The sequence below is a fragment of the Meriones unguiculatus genome, chromosome 3 (genome assembly GCF_030254825.1).
Source record: "Meriones unguiculatus strain TT.TT164.6M chromosome 3, Bangor_MerUng_6.1, whole genome shotgun sequence".
Lineage (NCBI taxonomy): Eukaryota > Metazoa > Chordata > Mammalia > Rodentia > Muridae > Meriones > Meriones unguiculatus.
In genome coordinates, this window is record NC_083351.1 from 39,841,465 (window position 1) to 39,860,552 (window position 19,088).

Sequence of the window (19,088 nt, forward strand, 5' to 3'; positions counted from 1 at the left end):
CAGAGGAGATACAAGCTAGACAAGAATCCTGTTGTATACCATTTTCCTTCTGTTATGAATGAGAGGTGTTAGTGTCAGATCTTAAGATTACCCAGAAATCCCAGCTTTGAGTTGAAGATGTGCCACCCATTTGCAGAGCCAGTGCCCTACTTGAGGCCTTTGGGCATGTGAGAGATCCAGGAAGGCAACCTCAGGCAGCTGTAGCAGAGGCCAACAAGCAGCAGACTCAAAGTGCTTCTGACATCTTCAGTCACCTCTAATGAGGATACAGCCATCCACAGGCTAGCTGTGGTGGACCTTTGAGACATTTGACTCTATTAGTGAGGACCTTTTCTAGGGAGTTGGGAGAGTGCCAGAAAGTGGACTTAGTAGGGATCTCTCTAGTCTATTTCACATACTTTTAGCAGTGCTAGAGAGGTGGGGAATTGAAACATGGCTAGATGGCAATTCCAGGTGAAAAAGATTGCCAACAAGTTAAAGGTTCTGTGCATTTGGTACATGATACTTGCTTACATTTATTAGGCATTTGCTTTACTTTCCAGGATTTCAGCTTACTATCTTATTTATAACTCTAGGCAGTTATACAGCTTCTACCTCTTTCACAGATGAGTCTAAGGCACAGACGTTAAGTAACGTGTTGTAAAATGTTGGAGACAGGACTGAACCCAGGTGTCAGTCTCTGCAGTGCATAAGTGCATCCCAGCACACACATATGTGTGTAGTCATGTTTATTTTCTCTTTTCCTTCATTATAGCTGAAAATCCACGTATTTGTATGGATTTTGTTTATCAGCAGATGGTCCAGGTTTGGTCTGAATACTTATTTAGAGGCAAGTTCCTTTTGAATAAGGGGTATTGTCACATGCCTAAACTTTTATTTTAGTAAAGGCAAAGACTGCTTTGACTTCTTACCTCTTTTCCACACGTTTTGTCTTGAAATGTGGTGGCTTTTCTTCTACAAATGATGTGTTTAATGCTCTGTGTAGCCTCTGGTAGGAAGAAAAGATTCATAGAGATCACTTGCAATGTGTGTGTGTCTCAGGGGACAAAACACTGCTTGGGATTTCACAGATTATCTAGTAGTTACAAACCTTGGCTTCTTTAAACAAAATTTCGGGCATGCGTGAAATTAGGTCAACATTCAGCAATTCCACAGTGCAAGGTAACAAGGACTTTAAATTATAAATTATTATTTTAGAAGAAGAAGCAATGCATAGGATGGTGAAATGGAATATGATTCAAAGAAGCGACAGCCAACCACTCCTGTGGTTGTACGGTTGTCAGAGTTGGATCAAAAGCAACCAAAACAAGGAAGGAAAGCAGGTTTCCTGAGGCTTTAATTATGTTAATATAGAACAGAAGACTTCACTTGTCTTCAGATTTCAAGAACACCAACTCCCCAGAAAGTATGAAGAACAGGGTCCAACTGTATGAAAATATTATCTGTTCAGAAAATAAAAACAAAACAAACAAAAACACAGAACAAGGAAATGAATAACAGAATGAGTGAATGACAAAAACAGAAACATGTTTAGCCTCTCTTCAAGAGGTGAGGTGAATCATGGACTATCAGGAGGCAAAAGGGACCCCATACTGTGGAGGTGGGGTGGCTTATCCACCTTACATGGTCAGATGAAACCAGGCATCCCAACACACCCTCTGACTACACCACAGATGTCCACAGTGGTTTCTCACGAGGAGAGAGATGCAGAGAAATGTGTTCAAGTGGTCTGTGTCAATAGTTTTAATTATCTTTGTAAATTAGGTGTTGGTGTCTATCTTACTAGAGATAACATTGCTTCTGTGAGACATGGCCTCACACAAGCAGGCCTCAGAATTCCTGACAGAGAAACACAGACCAGGGAAATGAGACCATCTAAAAGCATATAGGAACTTGGACCCTCTTACTAGCTTTCACTTTAGCAAGGAAAAAATCTGTGGGGAACAGATTTTCACATCATCTCTTCAGATGATCTTTGTTAAGTGAAACTGGGTGTAAAACAGTTATATTGTGTCTTCTATGAGCATCAGTTGTGTTTCAGGAAAGGAAGGGATACTGTGACTCTTCAATTTATTCGGAAGATGGGTTAGTGGAATAAAGGGAGTTCCACCCTTGAGTGCTTGACCATCCTTCTCTTGGTTCCTTGCTATTTGTCAGTTGACAAACTTCCCTGGGTCTTTACCTCCCCAAGAATTCTTAAGTACAGGAACATTGGCACAAGAGTCCTGCAGAACTCACCTGACTGGTGTGCAGCCAATATTGGAGTTTGGACTTATTTTTGATTCGTGGGAGGAGCAGTCTGTACACTATGTGTTCACCAATGGTTGTCAAGATGGAGAGTCCAAATCCTATGCACAGCAGCACGAAGAGTCCAGAGAAATGCTTGATGCCCATTTGCAAAGTCTGTGTGTGATAAGACAGGAGAGGCCTTGAGTGTCACAACCCATGGAGCCCAGTGCTCATTTGCTCCTTTTGATTCAGTGTTACTTTAGCTGGAAACCTTTCCTCCCTGGGAGAACACCACTATACTCCAATATGAAGGATTCACCCAGGGTTACTGAGAGCTGCTGCTGAGCACAGGCCTGTAGTGCTGTTTACACATGGATCTCACTGTGTGTCCTCCCTGTGAGTTGTACAAAGGCTTTGGGTCTGGGCTATGCTTCCACTTTTTAAAGGCGGGGAAATAAAGAAGTATAACACTTGGATACATGAAATGGTTAAATAACTATGAAAGAACCTCTTTCAGGAGTGGAGAAGGAATAGATTTAAGGAAAAAAGGTCAGGAGTTGAATAATTGTGGAAGTGAGATCTGGCAGGGAATGTCAGAACCCTTTAGTTAAATGAGTAATAGTTGTGGAAATACACCAGTGAGGTAGAGAAAGTTGCACCAGGCCACAAAATGAGGCAGCTATGGAGAAGAAAAAGGAACCTGGCCTCCTGGCTTTTTGTGAGGAGTTTTACAGCTTTATAGTTAAGGAAACATACGATGTAAAGTTCTTGTTTGACACACTAGCAAGCCTGGGTGGTGGAGCCATTATCATTGATAACTAGTACTTAATATGTTATTACTCTAGATACAGAGCAAACAGCAAGGATAACTGTTGGGTTTCAACATTCACATCATCAAATGTTCAGCAAAAGCTTTAAATGAGCCATAGTTTTTTTATAAAGCACTGTCAAGATGAGGGAAAAAAAATGTAGTTTACACCGGGTCGCCTTGCCATTAAACACACAGACTCTCCCTCTGTTTTCTTGCGTATAACAAAACCTCATTTTCCTTATATTATTCCAATAGTTAATGAGCTGTCTTGGGTTTATGTATCATTTTATTTAAACTCCTTTTATTCCTATACAATTATAGGCTATCAGAAAGGTTTTATTTAGTTTATGTATGTGGGTATTTTGCCTTCTGCCTGCATGTATGTCAATACAACACATGCACATGCCCATGGGAGCCAGAGAGAGTGCTGGACCCCTGGAGTGGAGTTAAAGACAGTTGTTAACTTCCACATAGGTGCTGGGAATTGAATATGATTCATTCTGTGGAAGTGTAACCTTAACCACTAAGCCATCTTTCCAGTTCTGTTCTGTTTGTCTCCTATCTACCTACTTATCTATCTATCTATCTATCTATCTATCTATCTTACTCCTTCCTTCCTTTCCTTTCTACCCTCCCTCCCTTTTTCTCTCCCTCCTTCCCTCCTTTCCTCCCTTTTTCCTTCCCTCCCTCCCTCCCTCCCCCCCCTCCCTACCTCCCTCTTTTCCTTCCTTATTTCCTTTCTTCCTTCCTTTTTTTCCTTTATTTTCTCATTTTTCAGGACAGGGTTTTACTGTGTAGCTGTATGTTTATTTTTTAACCAGACATTTCTTAGGCATGCCTGACTCTATATGTATATATTCATATTGTGATCTTATATTAATTATGTCCATTTCACATTTGAGGGACCTAGAGATTAAATGTTTCCCCAAATTCAACACAGTAATATGTGGGGGAACCAGGCTGCAGGTACAGGTTGACATCTGTGCTTTCTGTTAAGTGAACCTCTCTTGCACGTATTCTTTGCTATCTGAATTCTATGTATTCTCTATAACAAGTTGCTAAATATTTTTATTCAAAAATTCTAATTTCAATCTGAATTGAAAATCCACTCTACCCTGCCTGTGAACATCAACCCAAATGTTTGATGTGATTAGTGTGAGGCTGAAGCTGTAATTCAATATTTTCCTCCTTGTGTCCTTGTGCTTGTTAGCTTTTGTCAACTTGATACAAAGTAGAGGTACTCAATAAAACCTCATTTGGGGAATTGCTTCTATCACATTGGCCTGTGGGAAAGTCTGTGGAGACATTTTATTGATTAATGATCAATGATGGTGGTCCACTACTAGGCAGATGGTCTTGGGTTGTGTAAGAAAGCAAGCTGAGCCAGCCATGGAGAGCAAGCAGATCAGTAAGTAGCTTTATTCCATTGTTCCTGCCTGAATCTGCTCTGACTTCCCTCGGTGATATGAAATAAACCCTTTCCTGCCCCAATTTGGTTTTGGTCATTGTTTTATCACAGCAATGAAAAGCAAACTAGGTCAGTTATGTTCTCTTTAAGTTTGCTGTGCATTTGTTTTGTACCTGCACCCCAGCTGTAAAGCACTTGCCTAACATACATAACTCCCTAGGCTCAATCTTTGGCATTCAAAATGAATAATAAAGTAAGTAAATAAATAACTATCTGAGGTTAAATGCTTCAGATTATGCAGCCATCCTTCATGGATTGTGATGCCACACATTGTGCATTAGGTATGTACACCTAGATGTCTAAGAACATTTTTGTGATAATTAAGACATGCAATTGTGGTTTTGAATTAAATGGGAATATAATTTGTGTTTGCCTGCAAGAGCAATGGAAAAGGCTGCCACCATCTGCAAACTCTGGTCACCACATTTCTAAGAATACTAGATCCAGATAAAGAGAGATAACTAATTATCAATTATGTGGTTTGTGCCTAGACCATTGATGATTTCAGGAAAATGTAGAGACCAAGATCACCAATTTTGTTGGTGCCCAAACTGTTTTCTATCCTACTCATAAGTGGACAGTTGGAACAGCCATTGCCAAGCCTCCAGCAAGGAATGTTATGGAAGTATTTCACTCATCATTTGAACCTTGCATGTTAATGATGCTCCCATGCAACTGATCCTTTTTGCCATTCACAGGCTGTCTGTACCACAAAGCAACCACCCGCCTCATGCCTCATTCCTCTCATTCTCTGCACAGCTGTGTGTATGCCAGTAGAAATCCCCATGCTAGTAGTGGGACACATCCCTCTGAGTTTTTGGAAAATGTAACCCTTGTTGGTAAGGCAACTGAGTTGGTAAAACCCAGAGGTCTTCCAAACAATACAGGCTATTGTTGGTGCTCTTGTATGCTTACAAGAACCAGATGACCTGTTGTCAAATACAATACACTCTTTGGTTTCAGGACATAGAGAAAGCAAATTGAAGCTGAACTGGAAGCTTCTGGATAGCTTTGATTGGTCTACAAGGTGCTACTCAGGCAACTGAGAAAGAAAGTATTGGAGGCTGAATGCTATAATACCAATCTGGTAGGCAAGATGTGCCCATAGATGCAATAATGGCACGGCCATTATGGAAGTAACTGTTTTCTAATTGGATTTGAGGCCTTCTGCACAAGAAATATTTCTGGTACAGTAAGCCTGGTCAAAGCCTATGGCCAGGCCATCATAAGCCCTCAGAGGGGATCAACTGTTCCTATTTTGTTAAACTGTCTTAATATTTATGTTTTTTATTTTTAGCCTTGGTCAAGGAAGTTTCTGTTTATAGTGTGTTCTGGTTAATCAAATTGCTGAGAACACTGTTGAGTGCTCCTCCCTAAATGGTATATCTATAGTTTCCTCTCCAAACCTCTAGAAACACAACAAAAGGGGAAATGGAAAAGATGTAAGGGCCTGAGAATGGGAAGGAGTACTTTCAAACTTTTTTCTGTACATGGCATGGCAGAGATGGTTACCTGTATAAGACTGAGCTCATCAGCATTCCATCATGGAGAAGTGAAGAACTCATGAGACCCCACCTCCCTCTGAGGAGCTATAAGCAGTTTAATTTGAGATTACAGCCAGGTGTGGTGGTGCATGCCTTTAATCCCAGTGCCCAGAGAGGCAAAGGCAGGTGGATTGCTGTGAGTTCAAGGCTAGCCTGGTCTAAAAAGCAAGTCCAGGACAGCCAAGGCTACACAAAGAAACCCTGTTTCGACCACCCCACAAAATTAATGTGAATTTACTGTATCCTTCTAATATAAAATAAATACTTCTTTGAGACAGAGTTTCATATTGTAGCTTAGGTTGTCTTGGAACTCACTATGTACTTCAAGCTGTCACTGAACTCATGGAAATCCTCCTGTCTCCATCTCCTGAGTGTTGGGATTACAGACATGACTACCATGCTTAGCCTTACACAGTTACTTTAAATTTTTCTCTTTTCATTCAATGAAATGAAGGCACAACATACCCAAATTTATGGGACACAATGAAAGCAGTGCTAAGAGGAAAATTCATAGCACTAAGTGCCTTCAAGAATATGAAACATCTCATATAAGCAACTTAATGGCCCAACTGAAAGCCCTTGAGAAAAAAGAAGCAGACACACCTAAGAGGAGCACACAGCTGGAAATAATCAAACTCAGGGCTGAAATCAATAAATTAGAATCAAATGAAACTATTCAAAGAGTCAATGAAATCAAGAGCTGGTTCTTTGGGAAAATCAACAAGATACACAAACCCTTAGCCAAACTAACTAAAAGGCAGAGAGAAACTATCCAAATCAGCAAAGTCAGAAATGAAAAGGGGGGCATAACTACAAACTGAGGAAATCCAAACAATCATTAGGTTATATTACAAAAGCATATGCCACACAATTTGAAAATCTAAAGGAAATGGACAATTTTCTTGATAGATTCCATTTACCAAAATTAAGTCAAGATCAGGTAGAAAGTCTGAATAGTTCTGTATCCCCAAAGGAAATTGGAGCAGTCATCAACAGTCTCCCTTCCAAAAAAAAAAAAAAAAAAAAAGCCCTGGGCCAGATGGATTCAGTGCAGAATTCTACAAGACCTTCAAAGAAATATAGAAACAGAAGGAATATTACCAAACTCATTCTATGAAGCCACAGTCACCTTGATACCTAAACCTCACAAAGACCCAACAAAAAAGAGAACTTCAGACCTATCTCTCTTATGAACATTGATGCAAAAGTACTCAATAAAATACTTGCAAACCGAATCCAAGAACACATCAAAGATATCATCCACCACGACCAAGTAGGCTTCATTCAAGGCATGCAGGAGTGGTTCAATATACAGAAATCCATCAATGTAATCCACCATATAAACAAATGGAAGGAGAAAAGCCACATGATCATCTCCTTAGATGCTGAAAAACCATTTGACAAAATCCAACACCCGTTTATGTTTAAAGTCTTGGAGGGATCAGGGATATAAGGCACTTACCTAAACATAGTAAAGACAATATACAGCAAGCATATAGTCAACAGCAAAACTCAATGGAGAGAAACTTAAATCACTCCCACTGAAATCAGGGACAAGGCAAGGCTGCTGACTCTCTACATATCTCTTCAACATAGTACTTGAAGTCCTAGTTAGAGCAATAAGACAACTACAGAAGATCAAGGGGACACAAATTGGAAAGGAAGAAGTCAAATTATCACTATTTGCAGATGATATGGTAGTATACATGAGCGACCTCAAAAATTTAACCAGAGAACTCCTTCAGCTGATAAACAACTTAGGCAAAATGGTTGGATACAAAATTAACTCAAAAAAATCAGAAGCCCTCCTGTATACTCAAGACGAAAGGGCTAAGAAAGAAATCAGGGAAACAACACCCTTCACAATAGCCACTAATAACATAGGGTACCTTGGGGTGACTCTAACCAAGCAAGGGAAAGACCTGTTTAAAAAAAAAAAAACTTCAAGCCTCTGAAGAAAGAAATAGAAGAAAATTATCAGAAGATGGAAAGATCTCGCGTGCTCATGGATCGGTAGAATTATCATAGTGAAAATGGCCATCCTGCGAAAAGCAATCTACAGATTCAATGCAGTTCCCATCAAAATACCAACATAATTCTTTACAGACCTTGAAAGAAAAATTCTCAACTTCATGTGGAAAAACAAAACACCCAGAATTGCCAAAACAATCCTGTACAACAAACGATCGTCTGGAGGTATCTCCATTCCTGATCTCAAGCTTTATTACAGAGCAATAGTAATAAAAACTCCATGGTACTGGCATAGAAACAGAATGGTGGATCAATGGAATCGAATAGAAGACCCAGAAATAAACACACACCCCTATGAATACTTGATTTTTGACAAAGCAGCTAAAACGATAAAATGGAAAAAAAAGACAGCATCTTCAACAAATGGTGCTGGTCCAACTGGATGTCTACATGTAGAAAAATGCAAATAGATCCATATTTATCACCTGCACAAAACTTAAAGTCCAGGTGGATCAAAGAACTTAACATAAAACCAGACACACTAAATTGGTTAGAAGAAAAAGTGGGGAAAACCCTAGAACTCATTGGTACAGGACACAACTTCCAGAACAGAACACCAACAGCAAAGGCTCTAAAAGCAACAATCAATAAATGGGACCTCATGAAGCTGAAAAGCTTCTGTAAAGCAAAGGACACTATAGTCAGAACAAAATGATAGCCTACAGACTGGGAAAGGATCATCACCAATCCTATATCTGACAGAGGGCTAATCTCCAGAATATATAAAGAACTCAAGAAGTTAAACAGCAACAAATCAAGTAATCCAATTAAAAAATGGGGTAAACAGAGCTAAACAGAGAATTCTCTGTAGAGGAATGTACAATGGCAGAGAAACACTTAAAGAAATGCTCAGTGTCCTTAATCATCAGGGAGATGCAAATCAAACATCATTTTTGACCCTGAGATTTCACCTTACACCCATCAGAATAGCTAAGATCAAAAACTCAAGTGACAACACATGCTGGACAGGATGTGGAGAAAGGGGATCCCTCCTCCATTGCTGGTGGGAATGTAAACTATTACAATCACTTTGGATATCAATCTGGCACTTTCTCAATTAGGAATACTGCTTCCTCAAGATCCAGCTATGCCACTCCTAGGCATATATCCAAAAGATGCTCAAGTACACAACCAGGACATTTGGTCAACCATGCTTGTAGCAGCTTTATTCAAAATAGCCAAAACCTGGAAACAACCCTGTTGTTTTCTCATTTAGGAATGGATACAGAAATTGTGGTACTTTTACACAATGGAATACTACTCAGCAATTAAAAACAAGGAAATCATGAAATTTGCAGGCAAATGGTGGGATCTAGAAAAGATCATCCTGAGTGAGCTATTCCAGAAGCAGAAAGACACACATGTTATATACTCACTTATATGTGGATACTAGACATATAATATAGGACAAACCTATAAAAATCTGTACACCTAAAGAAGCCAAGCAAGAAGGAGGTAAGATGATCAATCCTTACTCAGAAAGACAAACAGGATGGACAGTGGAAGAAGGAGAAAACAAGGAACAGGACAGGAGCCTACCACAGAGGGCCTCTGAAAGACTCTTCCCAGCAGTGTATCAAAGCAGATGCTGAGACTCATAACCAAGCTTTGTGCAGAGTGCAGGGAATCTTGTGAAAGAAAGGGGAGATTGTCCATAAGGAGAGCAACAGAACCAAAATATCTGGGCCCAGGGCTCTTTTCTGAGACTGATACTCCAACCAAGGACCATGCATGGAGATAACCTAGAACCCCTGTACAGATGTAGCTCATGGAAGCTCAGTATCCAAGTGGGTTCCCTAGTAATGGGAACAGGGACTGTCTCTAACATGAACTCAGTGGCTGCCTCTTTGACCACCTCCCTCTGAGGAGGGAGCAGCCTTACCAGGCCACAGAGGAGGACAATCCAGTCAGTTCTGATGAGACCTGATAAGCTGGGGTCAGTTGGACGGGAAGGAAGACCTCCCCTATCAGTGGTCTTGGAGACGGGCTTGGGAGGAGATGAGGGAGGGAGAGTGGGATTGGGAGGGAATGAAGGAGGGGGCTACAGAAAAAAATTTCTCTCTTTTCTCTTCTGAACAAAGATCATTGCCGTGTGTGTGTGTGTGTGTGTGTGTGTGTGTGTGTGTGTGTGTGTATTACACACAGAGTGGTAATCAAGTACACAGTATAATTTTTAAAACAAGTCTTTTCTAAAGTAATACTTCTAATATTTATTTCTAAAAATTAGTCATTAATAACTTCAGTGGATTAAATCTGTTACTTTTTAATCATAATTTAACTGTCCTAAACTGTTGTTTATAATTGTACTTTTTTATATATGATAAGTATTGCTGAAGTAAAAATAATATCTATACTCTTTAAATGTATCATTTTAGGTCATTGTGATGAATTCTGCCATGGGTGTGCTTATCAGGTCAATAGTTATGACTATTTTGGTGATTGACGATATCTGAAATGACCCTTAACAGTGGCAGAAACCAGTCTCAGTGCCACCCAAGGTACAAGATGCTGCAAAGCTGCAGCTACTCACAACATAGCCAACCTTGTTTCATAACTCAGGACCACATGGGGGCTGTGCAAGCACTCTGCTACCGCCTGAACCCCTAGTCCAGCTTGTTTGATGATGGAATATGTTTCCTGCCCTTTGTGTAAATCATGTTTGCATTTTCCATAGTTTTATGAATTTCAGGCACGTGAGCCTTAATTTAGAAAGCTGTTGACCTTTTTCCATTTTATGTTTTTTTCACTTTAGATTTTCCTATTGTATCTTTTAATTTTTTTGGATTTTATTCCATGGAAGTTTGCAATTGCATGTGTGTGTTTGTCTTTTCTACATACTTCTATCATTTCAATTGTTTTTGAAAAAATGTTTCATATTCAGTGGTGTTGTACGGGAAGGCTGATCTCTTCAGTCCATCTTGAGTTTCTATGCTAGGGAATGGAACTATGTTAAGTTTTCTTTGAGACTTTCAATTTTGTCCCAATACTTCAGAGGTTTATGTTGTAAAGGGCCACTTCCATATTAGGATAGCCTGCATTCCTTTAAGCTAAATTTTCAATTTGATTTAAAATCCTTGAAGAGAGAGAAAGAGAGGAGAGAGAGAGAGAGAGAGAGAGAGAGAGAGAGAGAGAGAGAGAGATTCTTTACATGCTGGGATTAAAGGCATGCAACACTCTGCCAAGCAATTGCTGGGTTTTAAAAACTTTCTGTGGTCTACAGGAGGTGGATGGGGGAAGGAGGAGGGAGGGTGTGTTGGGAGGAGATGAGGGAGGGGGTTACACTTGGGATATAAAGTGAATAAGTTACCAAAATAAAATAAAATAAAAACTACTGGCAAAATCATGTTTTAAAACTGCCATTATTAAGAACAAAAATGCATTTGTGGATTAGACTTAGCCTGTGAACCATCTCAGAGTTTCCTCCCATTTACATAGCTTACTGCAGTATCCATGCACTTTTATTTTTCACTGCAAACACTTAAAGGTGTTGTGACATATTTATAAGCATAGTCATTGGCTTACTAGCCTAGGTAATCCTGAAAAGGATTTCAGATTCTGGAATACAGCCCAGTGGTAGAACACAGCCCAGGGTCACCCCATTTCCAAATATCCAGTCTAATTCTCAGACTACCAGATACACTCCTACACCTTGATGACATTTCTAAAGCGTGGTTGACTTGAAATATAAACCGACTATGCCGAGGCCACTATTTTCCCTCTCTTTCAAAAACAGCATCTATCTGTTGGCTTGGAAATTGTAACGTGTTAGAGACCAGACCCAATCTATTAATATAGAATCATAACAGTGTGTTATTACTGTGTACAGCCTTGGAGCATATTGCTATTATCAGTTTAATTTAAACATGGTCACTTGTTTCACAAGCTAAGATGAACACGGAAGGAAGTTTAAAACTGTGTCCAGGGGCTAGAGTGATACCTTAGCAATTGAGTTCAGTTCTTGGAACTCATGTAAAACATCCAAACATAGCGGTGTATGCTTGTAATCTCAGAGTGGAAGGGCAGTCTCTGGAGCTCACTCATAGGCCAGCCTAATCTCAATAGCCACCCCCAGGTTCCCATGAGATGCTTTCTCTTAAAAGGTGGATAGTTCCTGAGGAACAAAAGCCAGGGTGTGCCTATATGTATACACTTGTGAGTGTACACTTACACACACACACACACACACGCATGCACGCATGCACGCACGCACACGCACACGCACACACTTTAAATATGTCTGCTTCTTTGCAATGGGTAATACTGAAGAGGTATGGACCTCTTGCTCCTTGACAAGTAGTTTGTTCTTGGTTTCTTCTTTAATGAAAATTGAATTGACCAGGTTACATTGATAAGAATAATTTGAGACAAGTGAATATAGGAACCATAGAAAAAGAGGAGTTTAATATGATAGAAGAGAAGCTCGTTCTTTGCGATCTTGAATCTTTCTTTTCTTCTTACCAGCCTCATGTCCACGGACAAGATCGTCTCTGTGCCATTTGTAAAGCTGAGATGATGACACCACCTCAGTGTCGACAACACAAGTTATAGCAAATGTTAGGAGCGGATTACACCGGCCACATCAGTTCTTATTGTCACTCCAACAAGTTGTATAAAGCTATCGGTTTTTGAGAAATTGGCAGTTAACTGAAAGAAAAAAAAAGGCATTCTAACTTGGAACTAAATATGAGCCATTCCCCCAACTATCTAGCCAGATATCGTCCATTCTAAAACCAGAAACAAGTACTCCCTGCAAGGCTATTGCTACACAGCTTTGTATATCTACAGTATGTACATCATTTGAGCAATTAACTTAATCCAGCTATTCCAAAAGAATTTCCTTGTTAAATAGGAACAGTTAATCAAATATGCTTCAAGTCCTTGGTCATAATTTTAAACTTTTCCTATTTGAGAATGTGCATGTCCAGAGCTATAATTTCTGTCTTCAGGAGATCTTCTTGGCTTATGTTTACTTTCTTCATATTTCCTCTCAGAGTCAGATATACCAGGCTAGTATGAAAGTCTCTCTTTCAAGTGTTCTTTATGTCTCAGGTTGAGAAGTCTGTGGTGTGCTCTGCACGCCTGTGGTGAGGAGGGCCTTATCATTTTTTCCCTATTATTTCCTTTCTGGGTCATAGATGTTCAATTAATTTTAGAGTGGTTGTGGCAAGATGTCAAGAAGTGAGGATGCAAAGCATCCCAGCATGCTTTCCACACTGATCTTAGAGACAGGGAGAGAGGGGAAGGAAAGGAAGTTAGTAGAGTGACTGCTTTCCATATTTCATCTCTTTAAATCCCCAGAATAACCCTGGATGGAAAGACACACAGGCTAAGTTGCTCATATTCACCTCGCTAATAAGCGGCTATGGTTACACTGTTCTACCTGAATCTATACCCTGTGGTATTTGGGTCTCAGACTGTCTTAACTTTGACTCCACTGTTACAATCCAAATAGAAATTTTATGACGGAAAAGGAATTATAGAGTCAGGATTCTTATTGCTGTGTTCCCAGGAATGTTACAGTATGCCTTGCAGTCGATGAAAATCTGTAGATTTTCACTCCCCAATACTCATTGGCAGCTTCTTTAAAGTATAACAACAAACTAGGAATGGTTAAATGGTGTCTCTCTAAGTATAGTACAAGCTTACTTCATTGTTTCAGTATTTTGAGTCCGAGGCAGCTTATTATTATGGAGAGCACTTGGTGAAGTGGCAGGTGCTGGGGCATGGACTGTCCCTACCTTTCAAAAGCCATCTTGTACTCTACGAATTGATTACAGGTTCAGGGGCTTCAGAGAGCTAGTAACATTTACTGGGACAAACAGTAGTGTTAAACAGACTCCAAAACAGAACAGAGCTTGCTCCCTTCTGTGATGTGCTATCTACCATTTCTGATCTCAGGCTGCCAACAGGAGCTATGTGAATTGCCGAGAGAGGTGTGTAATGTGATATCTATTACTACATTATTACTAGTATCCAGCACATCCTAGGGTACTAATTTAATTATTCCATGAAGAACTCTGAGTTGGATGTTAAAGTGGGTGAAACCTTCCAGGGATAAGACAGCTCTTGACCTCTCTGCTAGGGACCAGATTTGATTCTCAAAAGCAAACCAATTGGTGTTATCAACTTTCATATGCAATGTTTGCATTTCTCATCACTCTGGACAACAGCATTTCAGCATCCTGGGAAAGGCCATCTCAGCCGGATTCTGCTGATTCTGCCCTGTGGAAGAACTGACTCCCCCATTTTCTCCAATTTCAGCATTTCTGAACCTAAAATGCTGAAAACCTGTTGCACTGAGCCTGGTGGGGCTGGCTGTTTGGCCCAGGTTTAGCTATTCTCACATGAACTCTGAAGCTACTTTCTGGTGGGCTGAAGCATTGAGACAGAATTTATTCAGACTTCCATCCCTCAAACATGCTCAGGAATTTCTGGGTGCATTGTGGAGAGTCAGGATACATTTTCCTATGGGGGTGCTTGTGCCCAGAGAGTGATTAAAGGGCGCTAAGCAAAGAAAATTGTATTTTTGCTAGTTACAGCAGGAAGTTGACAATCAGTCAAAAGTGTGAATGCCACAAGTAAACGAAAAAAGAGTTTCTAACACTCTACGAGAATTGTAGTCTTCTCCCATATACACAACCTTAAGAAAGATGTGCATTTTATTTTTAAGCTTTTAGTCTTCTTGACCGTGTTCTATAAAGCAAAGAAAAAGGCATTTATGAGAATTGATTCAATCTCTGATTTCCCTCATGCCCCCCACTTTTGTCTTGTAGTCACTGAGAGTTGCATTAATAGCACTGCATGGATGGTAGTAGACATCAGGGTTAGTCAGAGAGGTAGTAGCTGGATATCTTGAAAGCGAGAAGAAAGCTAAATATGTTGAGTGGACCCCTGAAACAAAACAAACAACCCCCCCACCAAAACTCACTTAAACACGACCAATTTCTTGTGGATCTCCATTTGTCTCACTACATCACAGAACTCTTGATAGGATATCCGGCCGTCGCCGTCCTTATCCAGGACCAAGATGCTTTTGTCCACGAGCTGCTGTAGTTGCCAGTCTGTGAGGTTGTTCCCCACCATCATCTTTAGCACCTGGAAAAGCTCCCCATTGGAGATGTAGCCATCCTTGTCCATGTCGTAGATTCTGAAGGCGAACCTTAGCTTCTGCTCTTCATCACCTCTGACGCTGAACTGGGAGGTGCCCGTGATGAACTCGTGGAAGTCCACTTCCCCGTTGCCATCTGTGTCAAAGATGTCGATCACTCGGCTCACCAGTGGGTTCTGCTTCAGCTCAGGCAGCGACATGAATTCTTCTACGCTCAGGGTGCCCGATTTGTCCAAGTCCAACTTCTTGAAGCTTCTGCCCAGCCTTTTAATCTCCTCCGCGTCGAAGTTGGTGCACATCTCAGATGGGAAGCTGGCCTCATTTCCCATGGCGGGGGCAGTAGGCCTGGGCTGGCAAAGTGAGCGGAGGGAGTAGGCGGCAGGGCAGAAAGTGCTGCCGTTGGCCTGTGCAGCTCGCGAGAGGAAAGGGGCACGTGGGAACCAGAGGTGGGCAGCAGGGAGGGAAGGGAAGCGCAGCGAGGACAGCGAGAGAAGAAATAAGGACTAGAGGGGACTGGAGGACAAACAGGGGCTACCCAGGAGAGGGATGGCTGCATACGGACTGTCCTCTTACCAAATGCTGTTTCCCCTACAATTTCTATCTCTCTTGGAAATTATTTTCTCTTTCATCCCCCTTTCCCAAGAAATGTGAGCCTCAGGGGAGTAAGAAACACATCAAGACAATTCACAGTGTTCTCTCCAGCCAAGAGTGCATAGCTTGCCAGACACTAGATACAACAGACATATATTAAACGGCTGAGTGGCGGTGGTACCAGACTGCCGCTTCCTTTGCAGGCCTGGTGTAACTAACTGCCAGATAAAATGTTAAGCACTGATACGAGGTGTATCGTCCCTAATTCTCCCTGGGAGCAGACAGATTGACATCCTTGTAGACGTTTTTCAGGAATGGAGATTCAGCAGATTCTTAAGAAAACAAGCTGGCGCTGTGGCGCATGCCTGTAATCCCAGTACTCTGGGAGGCAGAAGCAGACGGATCTCTGTGAGTTCGAGGCCAGTCTGGTCTAAAAAGCGAGTACAGGACAGCCAAGGCTACACAGAGAAACGCTGCCCCGAAAAACCAAAACAAACTAAAAACAAAGCAAAACAAAACAACAAAAACCGCAGAGACTAAAAATCACTGATCCCAAGAACATGGCCTCTGTTGCTCTGTGCTTTATCTCCATGTCTGTGGTCTGGTGCCTGGGGCTGGCTGTCCCACAGAATGTGTTAGAGGTCTTCTGCAGAACGTTCCAGGAAGGCCCGTGTGTACTGAGAGTGGCGCTTTACGTTTCTCACTCTCTCCCTCGCTTCCACTAGGTTTGTTCTTTCAGCCAAAATTAATCTCTTTTCTTCAGAGTAGCAACTCCAGTTCTCTAAATGTATAAAAAATAGATGTGGTCCAAGAACAACACAACTCGAAGGGGCTTGGGGGAACTCCAGGCTGCTAAATCAAACTGGGGGAGGCAAACACCCTCTAACTTCCAAAACCAAGTACATATCATGTTTGTGTTTTTTGTTTTGTTTTAGTTCAGACAAAGATCACCTGGAGTTCACCATGAGAAATTGGTGCAGCTGAGCCACTGGACATTTTACCATTAGGCTTGGCTGTTTAAAATTTTCTCTGTAAAAAGATAATAATTGTTGTGCTGGAATAAGCTCCCACCCTCCATAGGTTTTGGCTTTTGAATACGTAGTCCCTATTTGGTGGCATTGTTTAGGGAGGCTTAAGAGGTGAGGCCTTGCTAGAGGAAGCTCATCACTGGGGAAGGGTGTTAGATTTCAAAGACTTGTGTCACCATTGCCAGTGTGCTCTCTGCTCCCTGTCTGGTGCTCAGCTTTCAGCTCACAGTGTCTGGCTCTGGTCTCCGCTGCTGCCTGCTCCTGTGCCACTGCACTGTGATGGTGATGGATTCTTACTCCTCTGAAAACAAAAGCCCCCCCCTCCCCAATAAGCCCTTCTTTCTATAAGTTGCCTTGGTTATGGTGTTTATCACAGCAACAGACAAGCAACTAAGTGTTGGTGTTTTTTTTTTAAAGACTTATTTTTATTTTTAATAGTGTGTTTGTCTGTGTGTAGGTATGTGCATGTGAATGGAGGTATCCATGGAGGTGAGAAGAGGGCATCAGATGCCCTGGAGCTGGAGTTTCAGGCAATGGTGGGGCTGCCTGATGTGGGTGCTGGGAATCAAACTCAAGTCCTCTGCTAGACCAGTACATGCACTAACAGTTGAGACCCTCTTGAGCATTTCCATTGGCTTTAAAAAAGAAAACAAAACAGGTTTTACCAACCTAAGCTGTGATATTTTACTGGAGATTTTTTTTTTGTTGTTGTCTTATTTCTTGTTTTCTAGTTATCCAGACAAAATTAACAGGGTGTTTGTATAAAAACACCCTGTTTTTATAGTTTGTATAAAAACCTTTGTGAATTTGCAGTGTTAAAGGGAATCACTAAGCTGTCAGGGTTCCACATATCTGTAATCTCAGTCCTTGGGAGACCAGGGCAGAAGGATCAGGAATTCTAACACATTGTGGGCTACATCGTGTGATCATCTCAAGAAGGGAGTGAGCAGAGATCATTTTAAATTATAATATAAGACATTGAAATCAGTGCTGATCTCTAAATGTTACTCTTCCCATATCTGCTTTATGCCCTTTCTAGAGCACTAAGATTTTTCTAGGTTTGTGGTGGGGATAAACAAGCCCTAAAGGGACTTGATGTTAGTTCTCTCCTATGGGGGGGGGGAAAGGAAGACTGAAGAGATTGCTCAGTGGTTAAGAGCACTGACTGATCTTCCAGAGAACCTAAGTTTAATTTCCAGCACCCACTTGGCAGCTCACAACTGTCTGTAACTCCAGTTCCAGCAGATCTGATGCCCTCGTACACTTATACATGCAGACAAAACACCAATGCTATAAAATAAAAATATAAGAATAAATAAATCATTAAAAAATGAAAATTGGAGCCAGATGTGTTAACCGCAGCACTCGGGAGGCAGAAGCAGGCAGATATATGTGAGTTTGAGGCCATCCTGGTCTACAAAGAAGAATTCTAGGACAGACAGGGCTCTATTACACAGAGAAATCCTGTCTCAACAAACCAAAAACAAACAAACAAACAAATAAACAAATAAATAAATACAATTGGACTTATGATTCATGTGGATTATGAGGTTGGCCACAATGATCATTGCAGTTATTCTTAATTAATTTTGTTTTATATATTTTAATACAACATCTTAAAGCGAGACTGTTTGGAAGCCCTGGGCATGTTAGTGAACATGTACATTTAAGAAATGTTTGTTAGAAAAGAGCTGTAGTGTATGCTACACTAGTGTATGCTAAGTCTCATATACAGGTGTTAGAGGATACCTTGGTGAATCTTCTAATGTAGGTCACAGAACTATAGTGAGAACAACCTCTGAAGTCAGCAGCAGTATCAGGGGGAGCACCAGCCTTCGTCAGGATGTCCAGAAAGCTCCAGGCCACTAAGAAGGCTGGACTCACAGCAGATAAACCCACACCAATAGACAAACCTCTACCAGAGAATTGCAGACCAGCTTCCTTGAGATCCCAGCCAAGAGACTAGCCCCATGGTGACCCTACCTGCTCTACTCTCATTCCTATGCCATGTGTCATCAAAGGCAGATATGCAGCCCCAAGTGGGGCTTAGGAAAGGGTGTCTATCCGGTGGCCAAGGCACAGATGGAAGGTCAAGAACTGGGGAAAGATTGGGAGGTAGGGAACTGCTGCTGCTGGAGCTGGTAGCTCCTCAGAACCCATGGCCACATGGGCCTGCCCCTTCTGCCCTAAGCTTTCTTCTGTAGTCAGCAGGAGTAGGAAGCTCGAGGTTGGGTGTTGGACAGGTTGTAGGGTGGGAAGGCCTTCAGATGGAAAGGAA

General features: G+C 41.3%; 2 protein-coding genes across 3 annotated transcripts in view; both read right to left on the minus strand.

The window, feature by feature from the left end:
* Grin3a (glutamate ionotropic receptor NMDA type subunit 3A) overlaps positions 1-19,088 on the minus strand; it is a 225,287-nt gene that overhangs the window by 7,452 nt on the left and 198,747 nt on the right. The window contains exons 7-8 of one of the 2 annotated variants that reach the window (XM_021657702.2): positions 2,239-2,403; positions 912-988 (exon numbers count right to left, since the gene is read on the minus strand). In XM_021657702.2, coding sequence (XP_021513377.2) covers positions 912-988; positions 2,239-2,403 — 242 coding nt within the window. Of the gene's footprint in view, positions 1-911; positions 989-2,238; positions 2,404-12,601; positions 12,728-19,088 lie in introns of those variants that run through there. The other variant, XM_060379904.1, reaches the window with a different exon arrangement.
* On the minus strand, positions 12,611-18,106 carry Ppp3r2 (protein phosphatase 3 regulatory subunit B, beta). The gene is made up of 2 exons (XM_060379905.1): positions 15,012-18,106; positions 12,611-12,727 (listed from the first exon to the last, which is right to left on the minus strand). Exons 1-2 carry the CDS (start codon positions 15,518-15,520, stop codon positions 12,724-12,726), a joined length of 513 nt encoding a protein of 170 aa, XP_060235888.1. The 5' UTR covers positions 15,521-18,106; the 3' UTR covers positions 12,611-12,723.

What these genes read in the sequence shown, in the direction of transcription:
- Ppp3r2 (XM_060379905.1), bottom strand. Translation starts at nt 15,520, where the DNA reads ATGGGAAATGAGGCCAGCTTCCCATCTGAGATGTGCACCAACTTCGAC.